Source organism: Balearica regulorum, chromosome 3 (genome assembly GCF_011004875.1).
Source record: "Balearica regulorum gibbericeps isolate bBalReg1 chromosome 3, bBalReg1.pri, whole genome shotgun sequence".
Classification (NCBI taxonomy): Eukaryota; Metazoa; Chordata; class Aves; order Gruiformes; family Gruidae; genus Balearica; species Balearica regulorum.
In genome coordinates, this window is record NC_046186.1 from 115,082,475 (window position 1) to 115,101,968 (window position 19,494).

Below are 19,494 nucleotides of genomic sequence, written 5' to 3' on the forward strand. Positions count from 1 at the left end.
CAAGAAAATAAAACAAGTGAAAAACCAAGTAGCTATGACTCATCACTTTTGCAACAGGGATCCTGTTGTCCTACCAGAACAGGAACAGGTTAGGAGAGAAGATGACATTTTGCAGCAAATAAAGTGCTGATCTTAACAGCTCCTAAATGAAAAGGGCTTTTTGTTCATTATATGTATTGTAATTTCACATTTGGGTGCTCTGTCTGCCAGTTGTTTCAGCGTTCGGGGCTTTGGTACATAGTTTGCGATGGAGCGTTTCTTTTAAACTCCAGGCGTTCCTGTAGCGAGAGTTGACATCAGCTTCATTTACTTGTATGTGTTTGTGAAAGTACTTATGTGAAGATCACAAATATGCGCAGTGCAGCTATCTAGTTCTGCAAGTTTAATCTGAGTCCCAGAAAGTTTCATTGTGGCCCTATGCAAATGTATTTACATAGGAATGGGTCTTGGGTCCTTTAAAGAAGGCAACAAAGTTGGAAGACTGAGGCCAACAAATAAATGAAAGTTTCTCTAAATCCATTGGATAATAGAGGCAGTGTTAAGGCTAACCACAGTGTTGAACTAAACAGAGGGATTACTCCTGGGTTTTGCATCAGTTGTTTTCTGCCGGGTGGCCTCACTTGTCAAAAAAAAAAAAAAAAAAAAAAAAGGAAGAAAAAAAAGTTTAACGGGCGAACATTCACATGGCACATTGAGAAAAGAAGTATGCTTAATTCCATCAAAGCTCAGAAATCAGTCATTAATTTATTCTAACCTCCAATTGTTGGTCATTTGTGAAACATCTGGCCTTTAAGTCATAGGAACCTAAACATAAGTACAATGTGAGTTCTTCTGAAGACGGGAGTTGGGTGTAGTGGGGGTGCTATGTTAGCATGTGTACATGAGCGTGGGCGCACGTATGTGTGTATATTGCATAGGTTGCAACTGCCACTTAATTTCAGAGACTTTGAAACATATTAAAATGAATCCTTCAGTTAATTTACTCTCAAAATTAGATTATTGTTCATTTGCATCTTGGAAAAGTTACGCCATTCAAAAGAGTCTCTTTCTTCATGGTGAGTTAACAGTTAGATATTTAGCAATCTTGCAGCTTGCTAGTCAGAAATAGTTTCTAATGAAGTTGAAATTTGAGATAGAAAATGTATAAAAGCTTTCAGGAAAGACATACCCTATTTTCCATATGGCTAAGTAATTGTTATGATATTTGTTTTAAAGCTGGACTTAGACACTCCTGACTGCCCTCTAATTTGATATGGCTGGTCCCGGCAATTCTTCTGGAGGAAACTTTCGTAGTAGAACGCAGTGAAGGAGATAAATAATTTTGCAGCTATAAGCACATTGCAAAGTATAGAAAATACTTTGGTCGCCTTTACTGTCGGGCGGATAACAGTCTTCTGGTTATTTGCCTCTGCTGGGAGTTGGAACCTGAGTGAAAAGGAACTGAGTGATTAAAAGCAGATTTGAAATAAAGGTGGCATCTTGGAGCTGGCAAAATTCTGCCTTTTGTTAAGCTTAGAATAATGCCTGCTATTTAATTCTCAGGGCTGGGGCGTTGTTTTTAGTTGGGGAGGGAATATAGTTCTTCATGCATAGCTTACATGTTGCACCATCTCCTGTGATGAAATTTTATGTATTTCACATGACCATAGAACGAAATTAGATTTTAAATATGATGGGAAAATTTAGATCTAACAATCCACACAGCCATAGGGGTATTTCAGAGCTCGCTCTCTTCAGGCACTTACCTGCTTGTACATTTTTGTTTTTAAAGACCAATGTTCCTTTCTTGGCCTGACTGTTGTCTTTTTCTTGATCAGCAGAGGCTGACTGCAGCTTTAAGGCTGTTTTGACAAACATAATGATGCTATCCAAGCACATGACAAAAAGAAAGAATTTTGAAGGTTTTGTATAAAGTGGCTCTTTCTCTTAGTACTTGTTTATCCTTTCTCCCTTGCTAAGTAAATAAATCTTTAATCCTTACTCCATTGTAAAATTTACTGTATCCAAATCTAGACCATTGTAACTCCTTTCAAGACAGGTTTTATCCTTTTCTTCTGAAAGGATATCTGCAATTTTGGCAGCCTGACACACATTATATTAAAAAAAAAAAATCCAATGAGTAAATTAGATGTGACAATGTATTTTGATTCTCAGCATTTACTTGTCCCTGCCATAGTGTGGCTAGAATTTAGCAACATGGATTTGAAGCACGTGGGAATCCGTGGGCGCTCACATGTTGCATGGTGCGTGTACGTGTGTGCACGTATGCACAACCCACCAACACAATATGTAAAAAGTCACGTTTCAACTTTGTTAAAACCCTCATTTCCGAAGCACTGATGTCCAAAGTACTGTTGGGATAGTGGAGATGAGAGAAAAAAAAAATCTCTTTAAACAGCTTGTGAAATGTAATGTTTGAAATGGTTCTTTGAGAACGTGCAGATTATGGCTTGTGTAGTGACTCTTTCCAGCTCTCTGGGAAATGAGCTGTTGACATTCTTGTGGGTCATCATCCGAGATAGGAGGGCAACCACAAGGATTTAGCAGATAAATTCATCCAAAAAGACCTTTATCCATTTCATTGCTACTTGGAAACGTTCATGTCAAATAGAAGCATTAATGTAGCCCTTTTAGGCCTTCAAAGTGAGTCTTATGTTTTAAAAAAAAAAAATTAAAAAAAATAAATCAAATGACCAGAGTAATGACTTCTTTAGGTATTCTAAGAAGTGATTCATTATTTACATAATTCTGGAGTATAAACCCATCTTTCCTTCAAGAGGCTCTGAAATAGGGGATCTTTTACGGTGAAAGAATCTCTTTTGAATTCTAATCAACTGGATCTGTCTCAAATACATTTCTAGTTTATTGTAAACAGTGGAATTTAAATTAATTTCTTCTTATCTTGTCTTCTGAAAAAAGCTAGCAACTTGTTTAAAAGGTTTTATTTTTAAATACAGCTCAGAGTGTATTTTATTTAGGGGTGTTAGGTTTGTTGGTTTATTATTCTTTTTAACTTTATAAACCAGGTGTCTGGCAGGATGGGCTTTGACAGCCAGACAACAATTATGCATTAGCATAGGTGATTATGAAATAAATAGGAAAAAAAAAAACTTTTTGACTTGAACTCGAATGATACTATATAGGCTGAATGTGCAGGCAAGGTTCCCACAATGCACTGTGAAAACCTAGGCTAACAACCACCCCGCTGCGTTGAAAACCCCCCAAAAAAGACAAAAGCACAATGAAATAGAAAGCTTACCACCGGTAGCTTTCAAAACGACAAACTAGTCAAACTATACATCTCCACCACTCCAATTTTGTCAGAATGCTAATGAGCTTGCTCTGATCTTTACTCGGCTTCCCGTGTTTTCTACATCTTCAAGGACCACATGGCGCTAGCAAAATAAAGACAACTAAATGAGAATTTCGAATGCTTTTTGTGTTAGGACCTGGTGCCTTTCAGTTGACGCACTCGTTGAATATTCTCAACTTAAAAGCGTACAACAGGGGGCTGGGTATGAACTTTTTAGCAGGGGGAAAATTGTACAAAAGTAAATGAGTGTGATGAAGAAAATATGAGAAAAATTTCTGATTAATTTCCACTCTATAATATCAATGACACCTTCAGCCCCTCTCATACTCCTCTAACAAGAGATGCTGATAAAAGATGAATGATTGTGTTGTTCGCAGTGAATGTTTAGTGGTTTTTTAATAGCGGCATTCTACATAAAAGGCACCAGGAAGTACTCTGCATTAGCAGTTGAGATCACTAGTTAATAGGATGATGTCTTTTAGCTTTTGTCACAAGATTATTAGAAAGGATGGGTTTCTGTTCTCATCCCGGCATACTTTGGAGTGCTTATTGAGTACAAGTGCTAAAATACAGGTTTCTTGGTATTGTTTCACATGTAAAGTAAAAGCCCTTTTAATGCAACACCTTTTACTTTTTTTTACCAGGTGATTTTTGTCATTGATCTCTTATCTGCCCCCTTTAGCTGTATTAATCACTTGGAGTGGTCTGCTTCTCAGTGGGGGCCTGATGATGTATATGTGTATAGATTCACTATCAAAAATAAATCCCTTATATGCTCTGCACCTTCACAAACCTGATTATCAAGTTGTAATTTACCAGTCTGTATTATGCTGTCTTGAATGCTTCTTGCTGGAGTCGTCCAGTCTGTAACACGAATTTGCGCTGGGGGAGGGAGGGATAAGCTAGGAGGAGGCATCCTGCTCCCTAAGCCAAGTTTTGTCTTTTAAAAACAATTGAATTCGTAATTCTCTTTGGAATTCTCAAAAGTAAAGGCAGATTTGTATTCACCAGTGTCAGGGCTTGGGGAGGAAAATGATGAATGTTCAGTTTTGCCTGAGAGATGAATTCCATTTAAAAATTGTTTTTGTCACCGCCTTCAGGCTCGCGAGCAGCCAGTGTGAAAAATATCACTGCGTATACATAAGGAGAAAGTTGTAGCTAGATAGGGAAATCATCATGGTCTCTTCATATTTTCATATTTTATGTAAATCAGAAAGAATGCATTAATAACACCATAGTTTTTATAGCAGTTTGCCAACCCTGCTTTCCATATACACCATTGTTTTCCTTAGCTCAGCATGATTAATCTCAGGTGAACTGAAAACTTGCCAAACCACGAGGTGGTAGAGAATTGTCCAACCATACTGTGAAAGACAAAGATGCACATGCTGAAGCACAGCAAGAGAAAGGATGGTATAACAACTGCAGTTATGGCGAGATAGAAAATTTAAAAGCATCACTGAAAACAGCATTACTGCATCCAGCTCTGGGGTCCCCAGTACAGGAGAGACATTGAGCTGTTGGAGTGAGTCCAGAGGAGGGCCACGAAGATGATCAGAGGGCTGGAGCACCTCTCCTATGAGGACAGGCTGAGAGAGTTGGGGTTATTCAGCCTGAAGAAGAGAAGGCTCTGGGGAGACCTTATAGCAGCCTTCCAGTACCTGAAGGGGCCTACAGGAAATCTGGAGAGGGACTGTTTGCAAGGGCATGGAGTGATAGGACAAGGGGTAATGGCCTTAAGCTGAAGGAGAGTAGATTTAGATTAGATATTAGGAAGACACTGTTTACTTTACGGCTGATGAGACACTGGAACAGATTGCCCAGAGAAGTCGTGGATGCCTCCTCCCTTGAAGCGTTCAAGGCCAGGTTGGATGGGGCTTTGGGCAGCCTGGTCTAGTGGAGGGTGTCCCTCCCCATGGCAGGGCAGTTGAAACTAGGTTGTATTTGAGGTCCCTTCCAACCCAAACCATTCTATGATTCTATGGACATCTTTACCATTTACCTTGTTACATTTAGCACAAAAAGTTAAGTTGAAAGCATTTCAAAAAATTCTGAATACATGCACGATACATATGTGACACTGTTTCATTTTTTTGCTGGTGTTAGTTTGTGAGCATTCCCTGTTGGAAATATCTAACAATGAGGAGGCTAGAAGAATATTATTAATAGCACTGTGTGTTGGACAGAAGAAAAGGGGTTTGACACAAGCTCAAGAGTTAGTGATTTTTATTGTAACATGACAACAGTTCACAAAACTGCTTTTTTTGAAGCAAAGCAATATTATAAAGCACTCGATGAGATGCTTCTCTCTCTGGTGTTCAGGAATGTTAACTTGTGCCAAGGTTATGGTAATGGGAGTTTTGGCACCTACCAAAACCTTGGGTGAAAGAAGTGCAACGTTATAGTCAATGTCTCATTTACAATATGGTAACAATATGCTTCTGCATTGCATCCAAGTGTGACTTGACTAACCTGAAGCCCACAGAGCTCTGTAGAAGGCCTGCTAGTACTGAATCCATGCAGTTCAAAGCCATTCATTAAAATTCGTTAATGCAAATAAACTAGCACACTAGTAAGCTGTTTTTCTGATGTGAGTCTTCAGGGTCCAAATCTTTCATACACAAATTTCTGCACAAGTGTTGGTTTCGTAGTTGCCAGAATTATGTATTTTATGAGTGATTGAGAACTTCTTGAGTTCTTGGGACTTGTCAACCTTTTTCCAGTTTCCCTTTCCTTCATGTTGCCTTTATAGTCTCTTACGGGCAAACTCTTTCCTCTCAAATCTCCATCTTTTCCCATTAGCAGTTCCTGCGAAGCAATCTTGACTTGCTTTTGGAAGGAAGACCGTCTGGCCATACTTTTCCAGATATCCAGCATTTCTACAGCTGAGGAGCTCTCACAGAATGAGCACACCATGCCAAACCCCAGAGTTCACAGTTCTGACTCTCTAATTCACCATATCTCTTCAGTCTTAGATCTGTGCATTGGTAGGCAGAAGTTCCGAGCAGGAGACCTTTCCAAGACTAGATGTGGGCAGCATACCTGTTTCAGCCTTCCCAGGCCAAGTTCATTAAATCATTAAAGCAGTTCAGCAGCAACAATGACCATATTTATTTTTTCCTCAAAGTAACACAGAATTGCCATTGGCTGCAAAAGGACTGAATGATAAGTCAGCTTCCTCTCCATACTTCCCTGGCTTGTAGCCTCATCACTGCCTTAAAAGAACCTGTCAACAAAGTGCTTGAAGCCAGCTTGAAGAAGAGAGCTTGAGTGCAGTGCTGCCCACATAGCAGGAGGCTACTCTGGGAGAGCCCTAGGCGCTATGAATAGACTTGCAAGCCTTCCAAAAGTCTTGCAAGACCCAACAGACACTTGCTTCTTTTAACTGATTTCCATCTTTCTTTGTGTTATTGCAGTATAAATGCTCTTTCATGTGGTAGGCATAGTCTGGCTTTGTGCCTCGAAGTTAGCTTTCTCTACAGTCAGTGCCTGCCTGTAAAGAAAAGGCGAGGAGAAAGGCACTTTCATCACCCCGGGGCTCCCAACCCATGATGCCACTGCAGTCTGCGGAAAGCCCTGTTATTTTTTGTCTTAGTTTTCTCCCATTTACCACCAAAACCACCTTTTCTGTCAAAACTGGAAACTGTGGGGCCCCAGGACACCTCAACCTAGCTGAACTTGCCCAGTTAGCCCTGGGAAGCTTTGGATCCCAGAAGTACAAAGCTGCCAACTCCCAGTAAGAGTAGGCATCTTGATTAACACTGATACAAGGTCACATTCATTGCTAATCATCATCTCACTTCAGGCAGTTGCTTGGGTTAAATTCATCCCTGTCCATTAAAGAGGCCGTTTTATACTGTGCAACGCCCCTTCTCATCTCCGGGAGAATATGTTCTGACGGAAGTAAGGCAACATTTGGTAAAAATGGGATAATACGCTGCCTTGGAGCATAATCCAATGGTTAACTGGCCCCTCACTTCAGAACCTTACCTAGTCATCACTGGCCAAGTAAACAGACAACTGGTCTATGGACCAGTTATGAGCCATAGAGAAATTACTATTACTCATAGAAAGCATCCAACTCTACTTGTCAGCCTGCAAGCAGAATAGTTCATCTGCCAGACCATCATCACCTTCTTGGTGAATTTCCAAGCATGAGCTACTCTTTGTCCTGTAGCTTCAAAGTTTTGAGTGTATCGGTTAATGGTGCATGTTTCCTGTGCTGCAAGCAAAGGTCTGATGTATACTTTTCCCAAGCCCATGCTTCTTCTGAAGTTGTGCTACGTGAGCAAATTTGAGTACAATGAATACCAGAGAGTGATAAAGGACAACTGCTGGTGCTGCTCAGTGCTAGGATCCCTGCAGGCACACTGTCCTCCAGGCAGAACTCTCTAGATGCTTCAATTGAACATCACCTCTTGTTGTCTGAATTTTGGCCACAAATTATATGTTTTCTTGGTCTGGATTGATGGCCTCACATTTAAAATATATTTGTAATCTTTATCAAGCCCAGGCATACTGTTTCAGTTGATTTTCTGTTATTTTCTAGTGGCTGCTGTGTTGACTCATCACGTAGAGAAAATCAACAGTCTTTCAGGCAATTGTCTTTTGTGAAAGTTTTGGTCCTGTGATAATTTTAGGTTGCCAAGACTGCAGGCCACAAATGTTTGTCTTCCTGTGAGTCAGTCCCACTCCAGGTAGAACAAATCTTCACACGCGCTGGGATGTGGTCAGAGCCCTGACCTTCTGTTTACACAGCTCTCAAGATTTTAAATAGTCTCTCTGATTTATTATGTTTCAGAAACCAAGGAAATTACAAGTTTCCTGCTTGATATTAAGCTAATTTGATGTGTGCTTGTGATAAAGGCATTCCCTTGGTGGCGGCTCCATTTTGTTAGGGTTACAGTACTTTTGGGGGCTGAAATAGAGTCAGACAATGCATTGCAATGTAACTCTGCCTGGCAGATTCTTGGCAGTCGTTACCTACCTTTATGAGACTCCATTGTGTGGACATCAATGTCTCCTTCTCAACGGCTCTCAGACAGCAAGTTAGTGGCCATGAATTTGCCTTTCTAATGTCCCTTAGGCATTTTCCCATCCAGTTCAGACTCACAAAATTGTGCTAGGGCTTCATCTGCTAGCTAGCTCTTCTGCAGTGTCATCTAAACAACAGTCCCATCTTGTTTATCTCTTGGTGGCTATTCTTGTTCATTTTCAGTGATTTTTTTTAATAACCAAGCCGGTCCTCATTCAGTGAAAGAAATAAGTATTCTGGAAGAAAGCTGGGCATGGTAATCTGAAATAGGAGGCTTGAAGCTCAAGGTGGAGCAGCCCATCCATTCATGCTGTGGAGTGCCTACTGCAGGCTCCGTTTAGATACTAAGAACCTTGAATAATTATTTTAATCAAAATTCTGAGCTTTTCCACCAAAGGTGGTCCTCTGAAAGCAGAGGAGGGTGATTTTTCAGAAAATAGGTCTCTTTTGGGATGCCTCAGTTTCACTCAGAAAGTGAAAAACTGCAGACGTTAGTCGTTTAAGAATCTTCACTGTAGCTTTCAGTTGGATCAGACACATTTTGCAGTAGGTCTGGTGTAATCCTCCTTTATGAAGAATATCTTTTATGAATATAAGCTTTTCTGCTTAAGTATTCGTTAAATTCAGTAACTTGCATTAAAAACAAGAGCTTGTCTGTGCATAAGCTGTTCACAGTGAGCGAGATGAGAAGACTATTAAAATCAGTGGGAAGTCCGCCGTTGACTTCGAAGGATTCGAGACCTTCCATCAGCCTTTGTTAGCAATGTGAGCTTGGTCAGTTAAAACTCCTGGCGTTGTTTCTCATCCCTTCCTGTATTTCCTTTCAGTAAAGCTGTAACTGCCACGGCAGATCAGCCCCACGGTCTGGTCTGGAACACTGTTCCGTAGAGGGACAGGTACGAGTTGAACCCAGGCAGGGGCAAGAAACTCTGCAAGGGCCAGTTACAGGCTAACCTGGCCCCAGGGAGCATTTCATTTAACCTCTAAAAATTAAAGGTTAGCTCATGTCCTAAAGCAGGAGGATCCAATTCCTACCTCCTGTGTGTGTTTGTTTGTTTGTTTGTTTGAATATTTATTGCTACAGCTTTGCCTTTCCATATTCAACATTCACCCTGGTTTTAATTCTTGCTGAGCTCTTAGTTTCAACATTGCCTTGTGGCAACGAGTTCTACTGGTAAATGATGAGGCTTTGAGGAAAGATCGTTCTTTTTATCGGTTTTAAACACACCACCTTCAATTTCAGTGTATTTCCCCAGGTTCTTACAAGACAAGATGAGACACATCCTAGAACTATTCTTTATTTGCTATTCGTGTTCTCCTTCAGGTAAACAAGCCAATCTGTCCGCTCGCTCCTAATACAGAAACTCGTAAAAACTCGTCCCCGTGATTGGGTGAATGCAACTTTTTTATTCAGCAGGCAAATACAGGCAGCGGGGTACATTTTCAAAAGATCTTCCCATTACATTTGTGGAATTTGCTGGTGTTTGGACGGCTCTCGGTGGTTGTCTAGCTTCTGTCAACTAACAAATAACCCAGAAAGAAGAGCAGAGCAAAGTTGGCCGTTTTTTGTCGTGATTCGCCCCGCTGTAGTTCACATGCGCTGGCATTCTCCTACTGGCCTCTTCACCCAAGTGTGTTGAGTGAAGAAAGCTTCTTCTATTCTATTTTAAAACTGTGTGTAAACATCAGCAAATGGGTGAAGAATAGGCTCTGTCTTAAGTAGATTGTTTTTCATGTAGTTCTGTTGAGGTAAATGGGGAGACATGGGGAGTTTTCTATGTTTAACCATGACACCATGGCACACACTATACACAGTGCAAATAAAATTTAAAAACAATTACTGCTTAAGACGGCATACAAAGTGATTTCTGTAGACCTGTTATTTCTTGCCAGATTGAATAGGCTGGTTTGGGATGCTGATAGAAACCCTTTATTATTTATCTTCCGCAGGTTGTAATTCATTTTTGCACAACAGCTAAATACATTTACATTTAAGGATTTTTAAAAAAAAAAAAATCTATTGGCTTATCTTGACAGATTTACAACGGTATAAAGTGTAGAGGAGTTACTGTGTTCATCCATTTACACTGTAAACTGATCTTGTCCCTGCATGTTGCTGCTTTTTCTTTCTTTTAAGTGGTATTCACAGTGTTTTATAGTACTTTCTTCTCTGTTTTCTTAGCAATGTACAGTTTTACTATGTTAATCCATATTGGGTTTATCTAATGACTAGCTGCCCAAACGGCTTAAAAATAATGGCTCTAATGGCACATATACATACCGATAGCTGGCCGAGCAGAAGGACTCGAAGTATTTTTAGCAGGAAAGAAAAAAAAAAAAAAAGAAAATGTTTTTTCAAATTGATTCAGAAGAGACATTTGTCAAGATGGTTCTTATTTTAAATATTTAACAAATAATTAGCTTACAGTGTAAACAAAAATCCATTTGTAGATCCTGAAGAATGTGAAGGAAAATGTATTTTTAAAAGACTGCCTGGACACCGTACAACATTAAAATAAGCTAGTCACTTTTATTGTTCTCAAAAATGGTAACATATAAACATGCTTGTAATTCTTGAGCATTGTAGATGAAAATCAGCTCAAGTTGGTTTTGAATAACAGTCAGGAAAATTATATTTGAATATGTGTGATGAATCACAGGAGAAAAGGAAGGGCTTTGGGGTGGGGTTTGGGGGTTTTTTTGCGATCATTAAAATTCTGGCCATTATTATTTTGGCTATCATTAAAATTTGTCCTAGTAAGGGAAAAAATCACCAAACTTTATGCTGCAGCCTTGATTGAATCCTGCCCAGGAGCTGTTACAGCGCAGAATCACAACTCAGAAGTCAGTAAGAGTTTCTCGTATCTGAGGACAGAATTTAGTGTCTTGTGCTATTCCAGGCTTGGTGTTGGGCTCGTTCCTAATCATTGAGGAGGATTCTGGTAGATGTCAAGTGAAGAGAAGAATAGAGCATGCATCCTTCACCACTCAAGCCAGACAATGAAATTAGAAAATGGCATTGAGAGTTGCTGTGAAAGAATTCCCCTGGATTCCTAGAGGAAGAATAATACAAGAATTTATTGGTAAAAAAAAAAAAACCCAACACACCCCCCCCAAAAAAAGAAGAAAATAAAAAAAAAAAGGAAAGCAGAAAGGAAGAGGGGAAAAAAGAAAATAAATTAGAGAAATCCTGCCAGAATCCTCCTCAGAAACTATCTAATAATGAAGTCCAACAATAAAAGCTGTATTGTTTTTTTACATAAAGGCGCGTGTACTTACTGTTTCGTCTTAGTTTCTGGTTCTGCATTTTTCAAATCTCTTACCAAGCGTTTTGCATGCATATGATGTTTGCAGCACCTAGCGCACTTATTTGAAGACTGTTTTCAGAAGTCAGTATTGAACTATAGGATAAAAAGGTATAAGCATAATTATGTGTTAAAGAGAATAAATATGTTCTGCTAGATAGTTAACCAGGTGAGGTTAAACAAGATAAGATGAATTCTGGTCTTTTTCGAAAACTGACAGTCTTCATTTTAAGCTACAATGTAAAGTGCTTTATCCTGAGATTAGGTATTGTGGCAGAAGCTAAAACTGCCTTTTTCCCCTAACCGTGCCAGAATACAACCTCCTTTTCTTTTTGCGCTAACAAGACTGCTTTACCACCACAGCCCACTCTAAGTAATTAAATCAATCCTTTGTACTTACCGTATTCTCCTCTAGTGACGGTACTAGATCTGATTATATGCTTCATGCATATTCAAAGTACGGCACTGACAGCTCTTTAATGAGCTCTTACTTAATCAGTACGAACAATGTTCATCTTGTTCTTTTTTTCCTCATACATTAGAGCTAGGAACAGTTGGGGAAAAAATGAAACATCCAGCATTCATTTGAAAAATATATTGTACTTTGAAAAGTGTCTAAGCTGGGGAAGTTGCATTCTGCCCTTTAAAAGTCTGATGGACAAATTGGATTACTAGTATTGGATTAAATAACAAATGGTTAGAGAAGAAATGAGAAAAGCTCGCTGTGATCACAGGCTTTAATATTTTTTGTTACTTATAAAGCTGAAGGGGTCTTTAACCAGTTATTAAAGTCAGGATTAATTTGTAATGGTCCAACTTACTAGCTTTAAAAGGGTTTTGTTGTTGTTGTTTTTTATCGAAAACAATAGTGTAATGCGTGTATTATGGAAAAAATTTAAGTTTAAGATCTGTGGGCTATTTATAGATTTTCGTCATCTTGTACTGGCTCAGATAAGGGATTTGCATGTGTGGGATCGATTTGTTCTCAAACATGTTTTTCACTTCATTTAAATAATCTGTACAGTATTTTTTTTTCCTGAGAACAAAACAGGTATTTTCCCAGTTTTAATTTTCAAGCATTTGTAGCAAGTCAAATACTTGTTTTACACTTGGAAAGTGGAAACAAAAACAACCCCAGCAGCAGCAGGGTTTTACAGAGTGAAACTGTTGAAAAAAGGCTTTTCTCTTAATTTTTTTATTCAGAAATTGTAAATGCGAGTTTAGCTTGCAATATCGCTGCAGTAACAACACTCAGTTTTTCTTTGTTGAAAATGTTTCGTGTGCATCCTTCCACCAAGGCTGGGCGGGGGGGGAAGTAATGGTCTAATGGTAGTGTATTTGCTGAAAAGAGTTATTTAAATTTCTTATATATGGAAGTTCATCTTTATGTTGCTTGCCTAGGAAGAATCTGTTTCAGCGCCATGCACAAGAATTTAAAAGCTGATGGTCAACAAATAAAATATCAGCATCGACTGCTATTAATATTGCACACATGTGTCATTTCACTGATCAAAAAGGCCTTCACCAGGGTACAATTGGCCTTTTTCCAAATTGCAAGCTTTTTCTCAGCTTTTTCTTTTTTACTCTTTCTTCTTTTGTTACTGCCCGGGGATTTGTGCCTATCACAGCCGATATCACATGACTGGTGTCAGGGCATCACATGGGTCCAAAGCGAATACAAAAACAGATTAAAAATTCTGTAAAAACAATCAAGACTTTGTTAACTCACTTTTAAACCAGCCTATTCTATGGATATTGCATGTGCTTCGGTTTCAGCATCGAAATATCAAAATAGACACCTGTTCAGATCTGACTCGACAGCTCCAAGCTTAACCTAGATCTTTTTCTCATTATATGTTGCAACTAACTTTATTTAGGAGGAATGCATTAATAGAAGGAAGTTTATGTTCTTACCCTGAGATTGCATGGCACGAAATTCAAGTTCAGATCTGCCATCAAGTCAAACTCCTTTGAAACATTTCTGTCTGCCATTTCTGTTTCAAGGCTTGCAAACTGAAATGCAGCAAGAGCTTGCATTTATAATGGCATCTTTTAGCCAGAGATCCCAGACCACCCCAAACCCAACAAATTGAGTGTCATAAATTGATGAAAATGTTACCACAGCCACGTATGTCTGGTTGTGACAACTTTTTTCACCAGCAGTGTGGTAATCTCATGTCACAGAATAAATTGATCATTTTGCAAGGGGGAAAAAAAACATCTATGCCCTTTTTCTTGTCCTCTTCCCAAATAAACAGCTAATTTTTGCATTTCAGTGAAAGCTTGCTAATATGGATTATCATCTACTTCTAAAAGCAGACCCCTTTAGATGGACCAGTACAGCAATGCCTTTGATCTGTAACTTAACAGCAAAGTGTACCTATAAGTTTTAACCCTCTTTGGGGGAGTGCTGAACTGCTGAATATTATTGTATATGCCATGGCGTAATATTTTCTGCACAAAACCAGAAGTTGGAGGTCTTGGGGGAAGAGCATCTCTACGTGACACATTTTTTCCTTCGTTGCTCCATCGTCCAGGAGCTGACCCCTGCTGCTTCTGCTTGGAAAAGGGCTGCACAGTCATCCGCACTTTAGGATGCTCTGCGTTTCCCATCTCGCTGCTAGCAAACTGTGTACCCTAAAAGCACCCTTCCGGGAACAGTTTCATCAACCAGGAGCTTCCCAGGGTGATAAGTGGATATGAGGTCATGTGTCACATCAGAAAGAAGAGCATGCCAAATGTCATAACTTTTTCTTACTGTGTTGGGTCCACCAGCTCCACCCCAAGCTGACCCACTTCCCTGTTCATCTCCTTTTCCTTCCTTTGTGTGGATACACCAAGCCTACAGGCCACAGCAGCGGGGATCAGTTTGGAGAAGGCCAGTGACCTTCCCTTGAATGCAGCAGGGTCATAGCCAGGTGAGGAGGTGGTTCTCCATGCAGATCTGGGCTTGCACACTACTGTGGCGTTGGGGTGTGAACGTGTGTGTGGCAGGCACATACATGCAAGCATTTCAAACGCTCCCATCCAGAAATTGAAAGCTTTCTTTTAGAGCAAAACAATATTTTTTTCTGGTGTCCTTCCAGCTTCTGGTGCTGGAAATTGCTTCTCTGCAACTAGGGATCTTATGGTTTATGTTAATAAGATAGCTTCCCCAAGTATACAGCGTCTTGCATCAGAGATTTCAAAACCTTTTTCAAACATCAAAGAATTAACTTTTAGCACCCTTGCAAGATTGGTACAGGCGATTATCCCCATATTACACACAAGGTGCTTAAATGCAGACATCTGCCCACAGTCTCCTGGTGAAGCAGTGCTGAAGCTGGGAGAAGTACTCAGAAGTCTCAGCTCATGCTCCTTTGCCACTATTCCAGGTTTCTTCCCAGATTTATTTTAACCATAGGAAATGTATGAGTTTCATAACTCAATGAGAACCATATAGTCTTTGTTTCCTGGCTCTAGTGATGAGAATGGCAGGTCACTACAGAGGTGCAAAGTCAGGTCACTACAGTCTGTGCAAAGGACTTTGATGAGGTTTCTCCTAGTCCCTGAGCTCAGAGAGAGTGAAATCTGGCTGAGCAACCCCGTTAGATGGAAAGGACAGTCAGAAGCCTTCTGGGCACTCATCTGCCTTTCTCCCACATGGCCTGATGGTGCAGAGGTGGTAACTGATGGTGCCTGATGGTGCAGAGGTGGTAACTCTGTAAGAGTCTGGTAGAGACTACCTGCACTGCCTGCAGGTAGGCTTTGGAGGATCCTGATCCTGTCTGGGTAGCAATGATGGACATGAGCTGGGGAAAGGGGTGCTAGTCCATGCATACACACATGGGGACCCTTAGGCACCTGGACCCCAGAAAGATTTGTATTTGTGCAGATTCTCCCTTTGATTGCAGATTGAGGAGAGGAGCAGCTCTCTCCAGCTCATCATCTGGAAGAGTGGCCATAAGGGCAGAGAAGCTGAGTAGGTGCCTGTGCCTTGGCCAAGGGTTGAGGATTACCATCTCCTCTGCAGCTGCTTTGATCCCTACCATGTCATCCTCACTGCGCTGGGTTTGCATGGGTGGAGTGGGTTTTGCTTACAATGATTGCTTTTGTGTTTGGAGGCCTGTGATGACCAGACATCTTTTAGCAACAACGTTTATTTCATTGGGAACATAGCAACACTATAGTTCTCTCAGAAGAATTTTAAATAAACAGTATTTTTTAAAAGGTGTTTATTTAGGTCAGGGTATCAGTGTGGTAAAGAATACGAAAATTTATGCTGAATAATGTCTGCTTTCAAAGATTTATTTATGGAGCAAGCAGCATTGGACTGCAGGACTTGTAGTCATATGATGTTTTTACCATTTGAGAGTACTCCTTGTAATGCTCAATGATATTGGAGACCAATACTCCAAAACCTGAATTGAAATACATAGCTCAATTTGTGAAATACCACGTAAGTGATGAAATTCTTTCAATTGCAGGCAGAAACACAGAAGAAGAAGAAGCTATGATGCAGGAATGGTTCATGCTGGTTAATAAGAAGAACGCCTTAATAAGACGAATGAACCAGCTTTCTCTTCTGTAAGTACAGATGGATACATGTATTTACAAAAGGATGGTTTACTGGAATATTTACCCAGCAGATAGATGCAAAACTTCTTTGCTTTCTTCCCATTAGTCTTCAAAATGTTCCCTCAAAAGTGAGTAGCATGAATGATTTGTGGAACACATCAAGTAGCTTGTATTTTCTCATATTTCAGACTTGAAAATGAGAAGCGTGCAATGACACAAGATTAGCCAGAGCTGTGAAAAAAAAATAATTAAAGAAATATTAAGCACAGTTACATTTTCAAAGGCCCAACAGTAGAATAAAATCGCATTTTAGAAATGCACAAATAGATTTGAATTGTGCCTCAGATGTGACGGGTGAGGACTGTTCTGAGAGACAGCAAAATTTGAGTCGCTACCTGCTTCGCAGAAATCCTCAATCCCATCGCTAGTTCAGCAGCACCGGACTGCTGAAAGGAGATTAGTGAATCAGTTGCAGTGCAACGATACCAATACTGCAAAGTAAGGAGAAATAAACTTTTTTTCGCTAGCATGGGCGAGGAAGGGAGAAAACTGCTTGTTTTTAGAGGCGTTCTGCCCTCAGCGCTTCTTTCCCAGCTTCTTTCTGTTTAATTATATTTCTTTCAGTAATGCCACCTAGTGTAGATGCCTGCAAACTTCCCTGGGAAGAGCCTGTGCTCACGAATTTTCTACCGTGTCTGAACTTGACAGAAGATTCTACCTTCAAAATATTAAGCTTTCTAATCCCATGTCTAATTTTCATTCTTCATTAGGGCAGAATGTATATAGGATAATACTTCCAGTGTCATATTATCTTGGTGAACAGGCTGATGCTGGAATTTGTTCATTAGATCCAGGGGAATGTTTTATACTTAGGACATTCCACAACAGTCGCTCCAAGGATGAATATGAAATAATTGCGTCCTGTAGCACAATAGAGTTAAACTGACAGAATTAAAGCCAACATTATAGAAAATGAAAAGGCCCTGTTACTGAATATGCCACCTGAGCAAGGTAGTAAGTTTGTGTATCATTTGTTTGGAGTAGCTTAAAGTTAAAGAGAAAAGTCGGTTACAAGTCCTAAAATCAATGTAAGTTAAAGGTTCTTTTAAGTGTTTAATGATTTAGTAATTAACATATTGATGAACTTTTGCAACTTGCCTAGGGAAAAAGAACATGACCTAGAAAGGCGCTACGAACTGCTGAACCGGGAGCTAAGAGCAATGCTTGCTATTGAAGGTAAGAGCAATGCTGGGTACCGAGGGAAGGAAAATGCTTGCTGCTGAAGGTGGCTACCTGAAAGTACCAAACGTGGAGGCTTTTCTGAAGCCCAGTTAAGAATTAATGCTGATATTTACATCATTTGAAGAGATAGCACATAGCAAATACACTGGGTCCGCAATCCTGTTCTTAAGTATTAGTGGAGGGCGGGGGGAAGTCCAAGATACGGGACAAAGAAATACGGTCTCCTTGGAATAAACTTTGAAAACAAAGTGATCAGGAAGTAAAGAATATTTGTCCGGGGTTTATTATTTTTTTGTTGCTCTCCTGGGTTTCCTGCAGCATCACACTGCTTTGGGTGCCGCAGAAAATGGAAAGGGTGATCCACAGAAGGGAGCCACCTTCCTTTTAATATTTCGGATCTGGTTTACAACAGTATCTCACTGGGGAAAAAAAAAAGTCTCATCAGTTTTGGTGGTAAAACACTATGTTTGCCAAGTAAATATTTCATCACAAGCAACACCAGGATTAGTGCGATCCTTTGCACAGATTTTCTCCCTTCTCTGCAACTCTACCGAGTTTAGTCACCTTACCTGAATGAAAACTCATGGGAAGATTGACACGCAGGATAAATGAAACAATTGCATCCTTTCCATAGGGCTTTCAAGTGAATTGTACAATAATCCTGGGGATGATTCATAATAAAAAATAAACATCCAGATAGCTTAAACCATTGCTTGCATTATTTTCTTATTTAAATATCTTAAGTGTTTTCTAATGCTGCACCGCTTATACCTCTCAGTCACAAGTGCTGTCTTATAGTTCAAAGATGTTTGCTTAAAAGTTAATCCTTTGGGCTCTGTAAAATGGACCTTTTGTCTAATCAATGCAAATTGATTTTGCTATTCTGTATTGACCTCTCAACCCTTTGACTGTCCATGGTAATTTCTTTCTTCACCTGATAAGGTACCTGATCCATAATAAATCAATTCTAATTAGTTTGGAGACTTCACTGGGAGCATAAGTTTGTAGGAAAAAAAAAAGCAGCAGGTTTCAGGTAGCTTTTTCATATCTCTCCATCTCTTTTTCATATCTGTGGTTATATTTTTTGCATAAGACTACATTCGCTATATTCTTGGATAAACTTGAGTCATAAATATATACATTGCTTTCTGCAGAGACAAGCTAGATTTCTTGGGAATCATACTAATGAAATATTTAAAACGTAAAATATTCTGAAACCAGAGAGGAGCTAAAATATTCTGGATTTAAATCCAAAATTTCAATGTTTAATTGGGTCTTATCTGTTTTACTGTCTTGGAACGTTGTAGCAGCAGCCTTTGAACGTCTAGCGGCCTGTGCCATTCACACATTGACTTGAGCAAAAATCTGTCCTTTTTTAATTTCCTTTTTCTAAGTTCAGAGAGAGATGTCAAAATCCAGAAAGGTCTTTTTTTTTCTTTTTCTTTTTCTTTTTTTTTTTTTTTTTTTTTTTTTGGTGCTAATGGTGATATAGTATAACAGGGGTTTAGGGAGAAAACATAAGTGCTGGAGAATTTTGGTTTTGTTTTTTATTAATACAGCAAAGTCTGTGTTCAGCATTTTAACGCTCAATAAGATTATTAGTCTATTGGAAGTTTTAGCAACTATCTGCTTTTGCCTAGAAAACATATTAAAGGAGAAACTCTCCCATAAAAATACCTGTGAAATGTCAAAATATGCCTTTGTGACACCCCACCTCTTGATGTGTGCATCAGCGCTGTATCACTTTCTGTGTCCGACATACGCTGGGGTGCAAAGATGTACTTTTGGGAAGCACCAGTAAAGCCAGACGATTTATAATATCGTTTCCCTGAAGAAGCATGGGCTGCCCGAACAGCCCGGCGCTGTCTGCTCTGAGGCCATTTAGCTGATTGCTAATGAGCGCTTGGACTGTGTGAAGAGTTGAAAAGACAGATCTCACTTTTAGCAGCACCAATTCCAAACCTGAAATACATGAGCAGGAAAAAGAAAATAAATATAAATAAATAAATAAATGTATTTAAAATATATATATATCAGGACTG

The 19,494-nt window shown here is 39.6% G+C and overlaps 1 protein-coding gene and 1 long non-coding RNA gene across 11 annotated transcripts in view; one reads left to right on the forward strand and one right to left on the reverse strand.

The window, feature by feature from the left end:
- The window catches only part of EHBP1 (EH domain binding protein 1), a 382,104-nt gene that overhangs the window by 356,746 nt on the left and 5,864 nt on the right, over positions 1-19,494 (forward strand). For all 10 annotated transcript variants that reach the window (XM_075749655.1, XM_075749663.1, XM_075749654.1 and 7 more), the window contains 2 exons: positions 16,120-16,219; positions 17,373-17,446. In XM_075749655.1, coding sequence (XP_075605770.1) covers positions 16,120-16,219; positions 17,373-17,446 — 174 coding nt within the window. The remainder of the gene's footprint in view (positions 1-16,119; positions 16,220-17,372; positions 17,447-19,494) is intronic.
- Positions 16,227-19,414, reverse strand: LOC142601151 (uncharacterized). Its single transcript, XR_012834776.1, has 3 exons — positions 19,167-19,414; positions 18,022-18,113; positions 16,227-16,441 (listed from the first exon to the last, which is right to left on the reverse strand). It is a non-coding gene; the product is annotated as an uncharacterized LOC142601151 (long non-coding RNA).